The sequence below is a fragment of the Oncorhynchus tshawytscha genome, unplaced genomic scaffold (genome assembly GCF_018296145.1).
Source record: "Oncorhynchus tshawytscha isolate Ot180627B unplaced genomic scaffold, Otsh_v2.0 Un_contig_15249_pilon_pilon, whole genome shotgun sequence".
NCBI classification, from domain to species: Eukaryota; Metazoa; Chordata; class Actinopteri; order Salmoniformes; family Salmonidae; genus Oncorhynchus; species Oncorhynchus tshawytscha.
Genome location: NW_024608321.1, coordinates 19803 through 35000, shown reverse-complemented (window position 1 = coordinate 35000; position 15198 = coordinate 19803). Strand labels below are relative to the sequence as shown.

General features: G+C 41.2%; 1 protein-coding gene across 1 annotated transcript in view; it reads right to left on the bottom strand.

Annotated features, from left to right (window-relative positions):
• The window catches only part of LOC121843446 (unconventional myosin-XV-like), a gene marked incomplete at both ends in the record, with an annotated part of 35104 nt that overhangs the window by 6508 nt on the left and 13398 nt on the right, over positions 1-15198 (bottom strand). Inside the window, 11 exons of the mRNA XM_042313038.1 lie at positions 1-36; positions 276-406; positions 900-981; positions 6017-6101; positions 6824-6999; positions 10791-10908; positions 12171-12341; positions 12634-12866; positions 13551-13676; positions 13883-14014; positions 14965-15060. The exon at positions 1-36 is cut by the window's left edge and continues 60 nt beyond it. Coding sequence (XP_042168972.1) covers positions 1-36; positions 276-406; positions 900-981; positions 6017-6101; positions 6824-6999; positions 10791-10908; positions 12171-12341; positions 12634-12866; positions 13551-13676; positions 13883-14014; positions 14965-15060 — 1386 coding nt within the window. The remainder of the gene's footprint in view (positions 37-275; positions 407-899; positions 982-6016; positions 6102-6823; positions 7000-10790; positions 10909-12170; positions 12342-12633; positions 12867-13550; positions 13677-13882; positions 14015-14964; positions 15061-15198) is intronic.

Genomic DNA, 15198 nt, shown 5'->3' with positions numbered 1-15198 from the left:
CTCCAACGGAGCAAACAACATCCCAAACAAGGCTTCCTAAACACATCAACACGGATTCACCAACTGAACACTGAGCTTAACATCAAACACATCAACATCATGGATTCACAACTGAACACTGACCTCAACATCAACACAAATTCACCGACTGAACACTGAGCTCAACATCAACATGGATTCACCAACTGAACACTGAGCTCAACATCAACATGGATTCCCCAACTGAACACTGAGCTCAACATCAAACACACGTTTTAATAACGGTGTGATCTCACCCTGAAGATGGTCCTTATGTAGTGAGTGATGAGGTAGTTGTTGATGTTCAACGGCAGAGTCAGCTGAGGATCCACCTGGACCTTAGGGGCCTGGACCAGAGCTAGGCACTCAGAGTGGAGCTCCCTGCCACCTAGACACAGAGATGTGAGGATCTGGACCAGAGCTAGCACTCAGAGTGGAGCTCCCTGCCACCTAGACACAGAGAGATGTGAGGAGATGGACCAGAGCTAGACAGAGAGATGTGAGGAGCTGGACCAGAGCTAGGCACTCAGAGTGGAGCTCCCTGCCACCTAGACACACAGAGAGATGTGAGGAGATGGACCAGAGCTAGACAGAGAGATGTGAGGAGCTGGACCAGAGCTAGGCACTCAGAGTGGAGCTCCCTGCCACCTAGACACACAGAGAGATGTGAGGATCTGGACCAGAGCTAGGCACTCAGAGTGGAGCTCCCTGCCACCTAGACACACAGAGAGATGTGAGGAGTTGGACCAGAGCTAGGCACTCAGAGTGGCGCTCCCTGCCACCTAGACACACAGAGAGATGTGAGGATCTGGACCAGAGCTAGACAGAGAGATGGGAGGAGCTGGACCAGAGCTAGTGTGTTATTCAGGATAATAGCCTACCTGCGGAAGCCTGCAGCAGAAACCCCAACTCAGCAGGGATGGGCAGAGTTGTAACGTTCACCACTTCTCTGTTGGCCCGCTCCTACACAGAGGGGTTAGAGGTTAGAGGTCAGGGGTCAGTCAAGGGTTCAGATCAAAGCTAGGGTGACCAAATGAGGGACAATAGTATTCTATTATTCTGGTATTCTAGAATTCTAATATTCTAGTATTCCATTATTAGAATATTATATTATTCTACTATTCCATTATTAGAATATTCTAGTATTCTAGTATTCTAGTATTCAATTATTCAATTATTCAATTATTCTATTATTCCAGCATTATAGTATTCTACTATTCTAGTATTCTATTATCCTAGTATTCTAGAATTCTTAGTATTTTTAGTATTCTAGTATTCTATTATTCTAGTATTCTGGTATTCTAATATTCTAGTATTCTAATATTCTTGTATTCTAGTATTCTAGTACTATAGTTTTCTAATATTCTAATATTGTAGAATTCTAGTATTCCAGTATTCTACTATTCTAGTATTCTATTATCCTAGTATTCTAGAATTCTTAGTATTTTTAGTATTCTAGTATTCTATTATTCTAGTATTCCAGTATTCTAATATTCTAGTATTCTAATATTCTTGTATTCTAGTATTCTAGTACTAGTTTTCTAATATTCTAATATTGTAGAATTCTAGTATTCCAGTATTCTACTATTCTAATATTCTAGTATTCCAGTATTCTAATATTCTAATATTCTAGTATTCCAGTATTCTAATATTCTAGTATTCTATAATTCCAGTATTCTATTATTATAATATTCCAGTATTATAGTATTATAGTATTATATTATTCTAGTATTCTAGGATGCTAGTATTTTTTAGAATTCTAGTATTCTAATATTCTAGTATTACAGTATTCTATTATTCTAGTATTCTAATATTCTAGTATTCTAGTATTCTAGTATTCCATTATTATAATATTCTATTGGTATAATTTTATAATATTCTAGTATTCCATTATTATAAGATTATAGTATTATAGTATTCTATTATTCTAGTGTTCCAGTATTATATTATTCCATTATTATAGTACTCTATTATTCTAGTATTCTACTATTATATTATTCTAGTATTCCATTATTATAATAGTATAATATTCTAGTATTCCATTTTTCTAATATTCTAATATTCTTGTATTCTAATATTCTAGTATTCCATCATTATACTATTCTAGTATTCTAGTATTTTATTTTTATAGTATTCCAGTATTCCATTATTATAAAATCCATTATTATAGTATTCTATTATTATAGTATTCTAGTATTATATTATTCCAGTATTATAGTATTATATTTTTCTATTATTATATTATTCTAGTATTCCATTATTATAATATTAAAATATTCTAGTATTCCGTTTTTCTAATATTCTAATATTCTAATATTGTAGTATTCTAATATTCTAGTATTCTAATGTTCTAGTATTCTAATATTCTAGTATTCCATTTTTATAATATTCTAGGAATCGGGTATTCCTTTATTATTATTGTATTCTAATATTCTAGTTTTCTAGTATTCTAATTTTCTAGTATTCCATTAATATAATATAATATTATTCTATTATGCCAGTATTCCATTATTATAATATTCTAGTGTTCTAATATTCTAATTTTCCATTATAATAATATTCTAATATTCTAGTATTCCATTATTATAATATTATAATATTCTGGTAATCTAAAATTCTAGTATTCTAATATTATAGTATTCTATTATTATAATATTCAAGTATTCTGGTTGTCCATTATTATTGTATTATAATAATCTAGTATTCTAATATTCTAATTGTCCAGTATTCCATTATTATAATATTATAGTATTATAGTATTCTATTATTCTAGTATTCTTAGTATTTTTAGTAGTCTAGTAGTCTGGTATTCTTGTATTCTTGTATTCTATTATTCTAGAATTCTAGTATATTCTAGTATTCTAGTATTCTTGTATTATAATATTCTAGTATTCCATTATCATAATATTACAATATTCTAGTATTCTAATAATCCAGTATTCTAATATTCTAGTATTGTAATATTCTAGTATTCTAGTGTTATAATACTCTAATATTCTAGTATTCTAGTATTCTAATATTCTAGTATTCTGTTATTCAAATATTCTAATATGCCATTATTATAATATTATAATATTCTAGTATTCTATTATTATTATAGTATGCCATTATTATGAGATTCGACTATTCCATTATTATTGTATTCTAATTTGTAGTATTCTAGTATTCTAATATTCTAGTATTCTAATATTCTAGTATTCTAGTACTCTATTATTCTAATATTCTAGTATTCCATTATTTTAATATTTTAACATTCTGGTTTTCCATTATTATAATATTATATTATTCTAGTATTATAAAAATGTAGTATTCCATTATTATTGTATTCTAATATTCTAATATGTACTATTGTTTAACTTTATTTAACTAGACAAGTCAGTTAAGTCAGTGAAGAAGAAATTCTTATTTTCAATGACGGCCTAGGAACAGTGGGTTAACTGCCTGTTCAGGGGCAGAACGACAGATTTCTACCTTGTCAGCTCGGGGTTTGAACTTGCAACCTTCCGGTTACTAGTCCGACGCTCTAACCACTAGGATACCCTGCCGCCTGATATAACTATAATTCCATTATTCTATTATTCCATTATTCTAGTATTCTGTTATTCTAGTATTTTATTATTTTATTATTCTATTATTCTAGTATTCTAATATTCTAATATTATATTATTCTAGTATTATAATGTTCTAATGTTCTAGTGTACTATTATTCCATTATTCCATTATTTTAGTTTTCTGTTATTCTAGTATTTTATTATTTTATTATTTTATTATTCTATTATTCTAGTATTCTAATATTCTAATATTATATTATTCTAGTATTATAATGTTCTAATATTCTAGTGTACTATTATTCTATTATTCCATTATTCCATTATTCTAGTTTTCTGTTATTCTAGTATTTTATTATCCTATTATTATAATATCATAATATTATTAATATTATATGATTCTATTATTCTAGTATTATAATGTTATAATATTATATTATTCTAGTATTATAATGTTCTAATGTTCTAGTGTACTATTATTCCATTATTCCATTATTCTAGTTCTGTTATTCTAGTATTTTATTATTCTATTATTCTAGTATTATAATATTCTAATATTATATTATTCTAGTATTCTGTTATTCTAGTATTTTATTATTCTATTATTCTAGTATTCTAATATTCTAATATTATATTATTCTAGTATTATAATGTTCTAATGTTCTAGTGTACTATTATTCCATTATTCCATTATTCTAGTATTCTGTTATTCTAGTATTTTATTATTTTATTATTTTATTATTCTAGTATTATAATGTTCTAATGTTCTAGTGTACTATTATTCCATTATTCCATTATTCTAGTGTTTTATTATTCTATTATTCTAGCATTCCTGTATTATATTTTTCCAACTCTCAACTGTAAGTTACCCTGACAGAGTTAGCAAAAATAGCCCTCTCCCCCCAAAGAAGCTGCCCATCCCTGATACACAGAATATATTTTCATGAGCGCAAGGTGATTGAAAGAGACTGGTAAGAATGTCTAACTGAAGGACAAATCCACCTTTTTTCCCCAACAGTTTACTGATGGTGATTGAAAGAGACTGGTTAGAATGTCTAACTGAAGGACAAATCCACCTGTTTCCCCCAACAGTTTACTGATGGTGATTGAAAGAGACTGGTTAGAATGTCTAACTGAAGGACAAATCCACCTGTTTCCCCCAACAGTTTACTGATGGTGATTGAAAGAGACTGGTTAGAATTTCTAACTGAAGGACAAATCCACCTTGTTTCCCCCACAGTTTACTGATGGTGATTGAAAGAGACAGGTTAGAATGTCTAACTGAAGGACAAATCCACCTGTTTCCCCCAACAGTTTACTGATGGTGATTGAAAGAGACTGGTTAGAATGTCTAACTGAAGGACAAATCCACCTGTTTCCCCCAACAGTTTACTGATGGTGATTGAAAGAGACTGGTTAGAATGTCTAACTGAAGGACAAATCCACCTGTTTCCCCCAACAGTTTACTGATGGTGATTGAAAGAGACTGGTTAGAATGTCTAACTGAAGGACAAATCCACCTGTTTCCCCAACAGTTTACTGATGGTGATTGAAAGAGACTGGTTAGAATGTCTAACTGAAGGACAAATCCACCTGTTTCCCCAACAGTTTACTGATGGTGATTGAAAGAGACTGATTGTTTGAATGTCTCACTGAAGGACAAATGTCACCACAATCCGGGACAGTTTACTGAACTTGAAAGAGACTGGTTAGAATTTCAGAACTGAAGGACAAATCCACCTTGTTTCCCCACAGTTTACTGATGGTGATTTGAAAGGAATAGAATGTCTACACTGAAGGACAAATCCACCTGTTTCCCCCTTGTGAAAGAGACTGATTGTTGTCTAACATGAAGGACAAAGTGTCACCTGTTTCCCCCAACAGTTTACTGTGGTGATTGAAAGAGACTGGTTAGAATGTCTAACTGAAGAGGACAAACCTCTTCACCTGGGTTTCCCCTGTTCACAGAAAGTTTACTGATGGTGATTGAAAGAGACTGGTTAGAAGGGTCTAACTGAAGGACAAATCCACCTGTTTCCCCAACAGTTTACTGATGGTGATTGAAAGAGACTGGTTAGAATGTCTAACTGAAGGACAAATCCACCTGTTTTCCCCACAGTTTACTGATGTTTGACTTGTTGATGAGCTTCGGGACATGATTGTTTGAATTTGTTGATGAAACCCGGGACATGATTGTTTGAACGGGACTGTGGGGTCAAAGTGTCACTTGCTCTGTCAGAGCACAACCGGGACACGTGGTAAGATTAATACTAATTAACCAATCAGAGGTGGAGACAGAAGGAAAGGGACAGGTCTGTGTCCTCTGTCCTCCTGAACTGTGTGGCTCTCCTGATTGGCTGATCTCCGCCCTAAAGGAATCCAAACATTAAACACTCATCACTCAATCCCTTCTGTTTAGACCCTGGTGTGTGTGTGTGTGTGTGTGTTACCTTCATATAGCTTCGACGGTTGATGTAGAGCAACACGATGGAACGGAACTTGATGAGGTACTTCCTCTTCAGAGCAAACCTCTTCCTGTTTACAGAGAGAGACAGGGTCTGACTGGCTATTTAGAGAGAGACAAGGTCTGATAAACTGTTCACAGAAAGACATGCTCTGATTGGCTGTTTACAGAGAGAGAGAGACAGGGTCTGATTGGCTGTTTACAGAGAGAGAGACAGGGTCTGATTGGCTGTTTACAGAGAGAGAGACAGGGTCTGATTGGCTGTTTACAGAGAGAGAGACAGGGTCTGATTGGCTGTTTACAGAGAGAGAGACAGGGTCTGACTGGCTGTTTAGAGAGAGAGAGACAGGGTCTGATTGGCTGTTTACAGAAAGACATGCTCTGATTGGCTGTTTACAGAAAGACATGCTCTGATTGGCTGTTTACAGAGAGAGAGACAGGGTCTGACTGGCTATTTAGAGAGAGACAGGGTTTGATTGGACAAAACCATAAGAACTTTACAGAACTTTAAAGTGTGTGAGTGTGTGTGTGAGTGTGTGTGTGTGTGTGTGTGTTACCTTGCCAGGTGTCCTCTACAGAAGGTCTGTAGTTGAATCATGGTGTTTTAGCAGTGTGTGTGTGTGTGTGTGTGTGTGTGTGTGTGTGTGTGTGTTTGTGTGTGTGTGTGTGTGTGTGTATCACCTTGCCAGGTATCCTCTACAGAAGGTCTGTAGTTGAATCATGGTGTCTTAGCGGTGTGTGTGTGTGTGTGTGTGTGTGTGTGTGTGTGTGTGTGTGTGTGTGTGTGTGTTACCTTGCCAGGTGTCCTCTACAGAAGGTCTGTAGTTGAATCATGGTGTTTCGGAACTTGTTCCGTCTCTTCCTGATGAAGTACAGCCGTGTGTAGCGCTGCAGGGTCACGGCAGCCACGTGGAACACCAGATCACGCTTCCACTCCATCAGTTGGTACAGATCCTCCTTCAGGAACATCTACACATGGGGACACTAGATCACCCTTCCTCTCCTACAGCTCCTCCTTCAGGAACATCTACACATGGGTACACTAGATCACCCTTCCTCTCCTACAGCTCCTCCTTCAGGAACATCTACACATGGGGACACTAGATCATCCTTCCTCTCCAACAGCTGGTACAGCTCCTCATTCAGGAACATCTACACAATGGGACACTAGATCACCCTTCCTCTCCTACAGCTCCTCCTTCAGGAACATCTACACATGGGGACACTAGATCATACCTTCCTCTCCTACAGCTCCTCCTTCAGGACCATCTACACATGGGGATCACTAGATTATCCTACCTCTCCAACATATGTCTGCAATGTCAGTTAAGAACAAATTCTTATTTACAATGACTACACGGGCCAAACTCGGGCGACGCTGGGACAATTGTGAGCCGCAAAATGTGGAAAAAGTGAAGGGGTCTGAATACTTTCCGAAAGCTCTGTATACAGGAGGACATATGTCTGAATACGTATGTATGTATACAGGAGGACATATGTCTGATTATGTATGTATGTATGCAGGAGGACATATGTCTGGATACGTATGCATGTATACAGGAGGACATATGTCTGATTATGTATGTATGTATGCAGGAGGACATATGTCTGAAACGTATGTATGTATGTATACAGGAGGACATATGTCTGGATACGTATGTATGTATACAGGAGGACATATGTCTGAATATGTATGTATACAGGAGGACATATGTCAGGAGGACAGGAGGATGTCTGAAACGTATGTATGTATGTATACAGGAGGACATATGTCTGAATACGTATGTATGTATGCAGGAGGACATATGTCTGAATACGTATGTATGTATGCAGGAGGACATCTGTCTGAATACGTATGTATGTATGCAGGAGGACATATGTCTGGATACGTATGTATGTATACAGGAGGACATGTGTCTGAATATGTATGTATACAGGAGGACATATGTCTGAATACGTATGTATGTATACAGGAGGACATATGTCTGAATACAGGAGGACATATGTCTGAATACGTATGTATGTATACAGGAGGACATATGTCTGAATACGTATGTATGTATACAGGAGGACATATGTCTGAATACGTATGTATGTATACAGGAGGACATATGTCTGAATACGTATGTATGTATACAGGAGGACATATGTCTGAATACGTATGTGTGTATACAGGAGGACATATGTCTGAATACGTATGTATGTATACAGGAGGACATATGTCTGAATACGTATGTGTGTATACAGGAGGACATATGTCTTTGTTAGCATTTGACCCTGCTGGTTGTCTATGAACATTTGAACATCTTGGCCTTATAATCTCCACCCGGCACCGACAGAAGAGGACTGGCCACCCCTCATAGCCTGGTTCCTCTCTAGGTTTATAATCTCCACCCGGCACCGACAGAAGAGGACTGGCCACCGCTCATAGCCTGGTTTCTAGGTTTCTTCCTAGGTTTATAATCTCCACCCGGCACCGACAGAAGAGGACTGGCCACCCCTCATAGCCTGGTTCCTCTCTAGGTTTATAATCTCCACCCGGCACAGCCAGAAGAGGACTGGCCACCCCTCATAGCCTGGTTCCTCTCTAGGTTTATAATCTCCACCCGGCACAGCCAGATAGAGGACTGGCCACCCCTCATAGCCTGGTTCCTCTCTAGGTTTATAATCTCTACCCGGCACAGCCAGAAGAGGACTGGCCACCCTCATAGCCTGGTTCCTCTCTAGGTTTATAATCTCCACCCGGCACAGCCAGAGGAGAGGACTGGCCACCCTCATAGCCTGGTTCCTCTCTAGGTTTATAATCTCCACCCGGCACAGCCAGAAGAGGACTGGCCACCGCTCATAGCCTGGTTCCTCTCTAGGTTTATAATCTCCACCCGGCACAGCCAGAAGAGGACTGGCCACCCCTCATAGCCTGGTTCCTCTCTAGGTTTATAATCTCCACCCGGCACAGCCAGAAGAGGACTGGCCACCCAGGAGGACATATGTCTGAATACGTATGTATGTATACAGGGACATCATAGCCTGGTTCCTCTCTCTGGTTTATAATCTCCACCCGGCACAGACAGAAGAGGACTGGCCACCCCTCATAGCCTGGTTCCTCTCTAGGTTTATAATCTCCACCCGGCACAGCCAGAAGAGGACTGGCCACCCTCATAGCCTGGTTCCTCTCTTGGTTTATAATCTCCACCCGGCACCGACAGAAGAGGACTGGCCACCCCTCATAGCCTGGTTCCTCTCTAGGTTTATAATCTCTACCCGGCACAGCCAGAAGAGGACTGGCCACCCCTCATAGCCTGGTTCCTCTCTAGGTTTATAATCTCCACCCGGCACCGCCAGAAGAGGACTGGCCACCCCTCATAGCCTGGTTTCTAGGTTTCTTCCTAGGTTTTGGGAGTTTTTCCTAGCCACTGTGCTTCTTCACCTGCATTGCTTGCTGTTTGGGGTTTTAGGCTGGGTTTCTGTACAGCACTTTGAGATATCAGCTGATGTACGAAGGGCTATATAAATACATTTGATTTGATTTCATAGCCAGTTCAGGGCCTAAGATGTTGTTCTTCTGAAATAGACTACATTTTCTTCATATCATGTCTCTTTGGATCTAAAATCAATGTATTCAGTGTGATGGTGTAGGCTGTATTACATGGATGTATTCGACTTTTTAAAATGTAGAAGTTCCAATGACCAATCACCAGCGGACAAAATGTCACCACAGCCCTACACACCGACTATTATATTGACCATAATTGTCCATCCAACGATTGTGATTTGTATCTTTGTTGACCAACATTCAAAAAGGCACTCGCATCTGAGCAAGCGTTTTTTTTGCAGGTGCAACAGTTGAACAAGAGGAATGAACAAAAGATGAATGAAAAAGGAAACCTTGACACTGATCTTTAATAAGCTTTGCGTTTCGGCCTCACGGCCTTCATCAGAGCTTTTGTTTTTTAAATTAGCACCTTTATGTCGACCACACCCACATCCGTTCCACGCATGGGATAGGGGTTGGAGGATTGTGATTTTTTTTTATCTTTGTAGACCAGCCTGCGATACCCCAGCCCCTCATGTTCAAATTAATCAAATGCAATGTATCTTATGAAGCCCCTTTTTCCATTAGCCGTTTACAGTTACCCAACCTAAAACCCCACAAAGAAAGCAATGCAGAGCCACAGTGGATAGGAAGAACCAGGACGAACCTAGGAAGAACCAGGAAGAACCTAGGAAGAACCAGGAAGAAGCTAGGAAGAATCTAGGAAGAATCTAGGAAGAACCTAGGAAAACCAGAAAGGGTCTAGGAAGAACCAGAAAGAAGCTAGGAAGAACCAGGAAGAACCTTGGAAGAACTTAGGAAGAACCAGAAATAACCTAGGAAGAACCAGGGAAGAACTTAGGAAGAACCAGGAAGAACCTAGGAAGCTCCTAGGAAGAACCGTGAAGAACCTTGGAAGAACCATGAAGAACCCGATAAAGGAAACAGGATCTGAGGGGTGGCCAATCCTCTTCTTTTCTTTTGGCAGCTCACCTTGGTAACTCCTAATTGGTATGTTCCAGGTTGAACAGAACAGAGTTGATAGATCATCTCAACACAGCCCTCCTCACCTTGGTAACTCCTACTTGGTATGTTCCAGGTTTAACAGGACAGATCATCTCAACACGGCCCCCCCTCTCCTCACCTTGGTAACTCCTACTTGGTATGTTCCAGGTTTAACATGACAGAGTTTATGGATCATCTCAACACAGCCAACCCCCCTCCTCACCTTGGTAACTCCTACTTGGTATGTTCCAGGTTTAACAGGACAGAGTTTATGGATCATCTCAACACAGGTCTCCCCGTCCGCTGGAGGTACCTCCTTCAGACACAGTAACGCCTTGTACCTGAGGAGCACACACACACTTCATCTGTAGTACAGCAACACCGTTCCTGGTCTCTTGAAGATATCCTGGACAACACTGATCTCAGAGCAGAGGAAGTACCACCTCCTAGGAGACCACAGGAGAGATTCATGGACAACACTGATCTCAGACCAGAGGAAGTACCACCTCCTAGGAGACCACAGGAGAGATTCATGGACAACACTGGTCTCAGACCAGAGGAAGTACCACCTCCTAGGAGACCACGGGAGAGATTCATGGACAACACTGGTCTCAGACCAGAAGTACCACCTCTTGGAAGACTAAAGAAGTGATTCATGGACAACACTGGTCTCAGACCAGAGGAAGTACCACCTCCTAGGAGACCACAGGAGAGATTCATGGACAACACTGATCTCAGACCAGAGGAAGTACCACCTCCTAGGAGACCACAGGAGAGATTCATGGACAACACTGGTCTCAGACCAGAGGAAGTACCACCTCCTAGGAGACCACGGGAGAGATTCATGGACAACACTGGTCTCAGACCAGAAGTACCACCTCTTGGAAGACTAAAGAAGTGATTCATGGACAACACTGGTCTCAGACCAGAGGAAGTACCACCTCCTAGAGACCACAGGAGAGATTCATGGACAACACTGGTCTCAGACCAGGGGAAGTACCACCTCCTAGGAGACCACAGGAGAGATTCATGGACAACACTGGTCTCAGACCAGAGGAAGTACCACCTCCTAGGAGACCACAGGAGAGATTCATGGACAACACTGGTCTCAGACCAGGGAAGTACCACCTCCTAGGAGACCACAGGAGAGATTCATGGACAACACTGGTCTCAGACCAGAGGAAGTACCACCTCTTGGAAGACTAAAGAAGTTATTCATGGACAACACTGGTCTCAGACCAGAGGAAGTACCACCTCTTGGAAGACTAAAGAAGTGATTCATGGACAACACTGGTCTCAGACCAGAGGAAGTACCCCCTCCTAGGAGACCACAGGAGAGATTCATGGACAACACTGGTCTCAGACCAGAGGAAGTACCACCTCCTAGGAGACCACAGGAGAGATTCATGGACAACACTGGTCTCAGACCAGAGGAAGTACCACCTCTTGGAAGACTAAAGAAGTGATTCATGGACAACACTGGTCTCAGAGGACGAGCTGCCCTGAACAACAGAGAGCTACGGCATATTATTAGTCTGGGCCGCCAAAATCAAGTTAGTGAGTGATGCCACTAAAGGCTGTGACTTCCTGTCATGTGACCCACCTGTTGAGGAATTGGTAGAAGGGTATCCTGATTGGGTATCCCTCCTTCCTGATGCGTATGGTCTCCAGGATACCAGAGTAACGTAGTTGAGTCTTCACCAGCTCCGTCTCAAACTGACCCGGCTCCTTGTGCTGGTTTGGCTTGATGCAACGTACAAAGTACGGGTTACATCTGTAGAGACACACTTAGAATGTAAAACCTTTAACCTTAGCATGAGGAACGTAGAACCCTAGAATGCTGTACTCAGAACTCTAGAACCCCAGAACTCGGAAGCCCAGAACCCTAGAATTAGAACCATAGAATGCTGGACAGGATCTAGTCTTCAAAATTCTAGAGCACCAATTGGGCACACACTGGTTGAATCAACGTTGTTTCCACGTCATTTCAACGTGGAATAGACATTGAATGGTCCGTGCCGAGTGGGTAGGCAGTATATAACGCCAGAACACCCTAGAACCCTGACCTCTCCATCTTCTCCACCAGGTCCTGCAGACTGCTCTGGAACTTGGCGCTGACGGTGTTGCCGGCGAGGCGGCGGGCGGTGGAGCCCCTCCTGGCGGCAGAACGCTGCTGAGACGCCAGCCCCTCACTGTGTTGGAGGAACAGGTTGGACACCATGCGGTTCTTACTCCTACTGAACAGCTCCAGAACGTCCTGACGCACCAGGTCAAAGTTCTTATGGAGGAACTTATGCACCTAGAACAGGGGAGGGGAGATAATGTTAGGAGGACATCAACAGGGGGATGGTAGATAATGTTAGGAGGACATCAACAGGGGAGGGTAGATAATGTTAGGAGGACATCAACAGGGGAGGGTAGATAATGTTAGGAGGACATCAACAGGGGGAGGGTAGATAATGTTAGGAGGACATCAACAGGGGAGGGTAGATAATGTTAGGAGGACATCAACAGAGGGAGGGTAGATAATGTTAGGAGAACATCAACAGGGGGAGGGTAGATAATGTTAGGAGGACATCAACAGGGGGAGGGTAGATAATGTTAGGAGGACATCAACAGGGGAGGGTAGATAATGTTCGGATCATCAACAGGGGGAGGGTAGATAATGTTAGGAGGACATCAACAGGAGGGTAGATAATGTTAGGAGGACATCAACAGGGGAGGGTAGATCATGTTAGGAGGACATCAACAGGGGAGGGTAGATAATGTTAGGAGGACATCAACAGGGGAGGGTAGATAATGTTAGGAGAACATCAACAGGGGAGGGTAGATAATGTTAGGAGGACATCAACATGGGAACGATAGAATGGATTTTATTATTACTCCAGGTGTGTGTGTGTGTGTGTGTGTGTGTGTGTGTGTGTGTGTGTGTGTGTGTGTGTGTGTGTGTGTGTGTTTTGTGTGTGTGTGTGTGTGTTTTTACTTGGTATGTGACTTTCCCAGCGTAGTGTTTCAGTGTGAACTCTGGGAGGGGCATCTTTGGCCGGGCATACAGATCGCTGTTCCCGTGGTGATAGTTGCACTTCTGGAGGAAGGTGTGGTCTGTCGCCTTGTCAACAGGACAACAGGAACAGGAAGTTACACTCCGGAGTCACAGAGTTACGGGACTAGGGCTGTTTCTAACTCGCGTAGTTGGTCCACGTTATTTACAATTCTTCCTTCATTTAAGCAAAGACTTCTGGGATGTTAGAATTCTATTTTCTTTACCTTTGTTTATGTTCAACCTAGGTGACACACAGGAAGTGACGTGGCTACCTGGGGGAAGCCGCACTGGTCATCCAGGATTCTCAATATCCCATGAGGCTTAGCGGCGATGAGGTTGATGACGGCCTGGTTGTCGCTGAAGGGAAGCTCTTGCCAGCTGATCTGCTCCCGGATGTACTCCTCCTGCAGGAAACAGCAGACATACCGGCTCAGAACACGGACGCCATTTTGGGTCAAGGCCCATAGGTTATAATGGAGGGCATGGCTTCATATGTGCCTGGAGCCATGCCAGTTGCACCGTGAAATGGCTTATTTACAAAACCCTTAACCAACGATGCAGTTTTAAGAAATAGAGTTAAGAAAATATTTACTAAATAAACTAAAGATTTTTTTAAAATAAAAAGTAACACAATAAAATAACAATACCGTGGCTATATACAGGGGGTAGCAGTACAGCAGCAGGGTAGCCTAGTGGTCAGAGCGTTGGACTAGTAACCGAAAGGTTGCAAGTTCGAATCCCGAGCTGACAAGGTACAAATCTGTTGTTCTGCCCCTGAACAGGCAGTTAACCCACTGTTCCAAATAAGAATTTGTTCTTAACTGACTTGCCTAGTAAAATAAATAAATAAAACAGAGTCAATGTTTGGGGAACAGGTTAGTCAAAGTAATTTGGGGGAGGGGTGTCAAATGTAAATATTTGTTCAGCAGTCGTATGGCAGTAGAAGCTGTTGAGGAGCCTTCTGGTTCTTGACTTGGTCCCCGGTACCGCTTGCTGTGGTAGCAGAGAAAACAGCCTTTGACTTGGGGTGACTAGAGTCTTTAACGATTTTATGGGCTTTCCTCTGACACCGCCTGGTATATAGGTCCTGGGTGGCAGGAAGTTTGGCCACTTAACAGGGTCAGAACGCAGGTGCCATTTTGTGTCCAGGCTCATGTGTTTTTAATGGAGGCTGTGGCTCAGTGTGTTGCCAGTTGCAGTCAGAAACAACCTCCATACTTACTCAAACAAAGGAAACAACAGCCACACTGGCTCAGAACACAGGCGCCATTTTGTGTACAGTCCCATGTGTTTGTATGGAGGCTGTAGCTCAGTGTGTGGCTCAGTGTGTTGCCAGTTGCACTGACTGACTGACCTGTTCCTCCCTGAAGATGATCTTGTTGAAGTAGAACTGCAGCGTCTCGTTGGCATAGTTGATACACAGCTGCTCAAAACTGTTGAATAACAGATCCTATGGAGAGAGAGAGAGAGAGAGAGAGGGGAGAGAGAGAGGGGGATACACAGAGAGAGAGAGAGAGAGGGGATACACACAGAGAGAGAGAGAGAGAGAGAGAGAGAGAGAGAGATACACAGAGAGAGACAGAGAGAG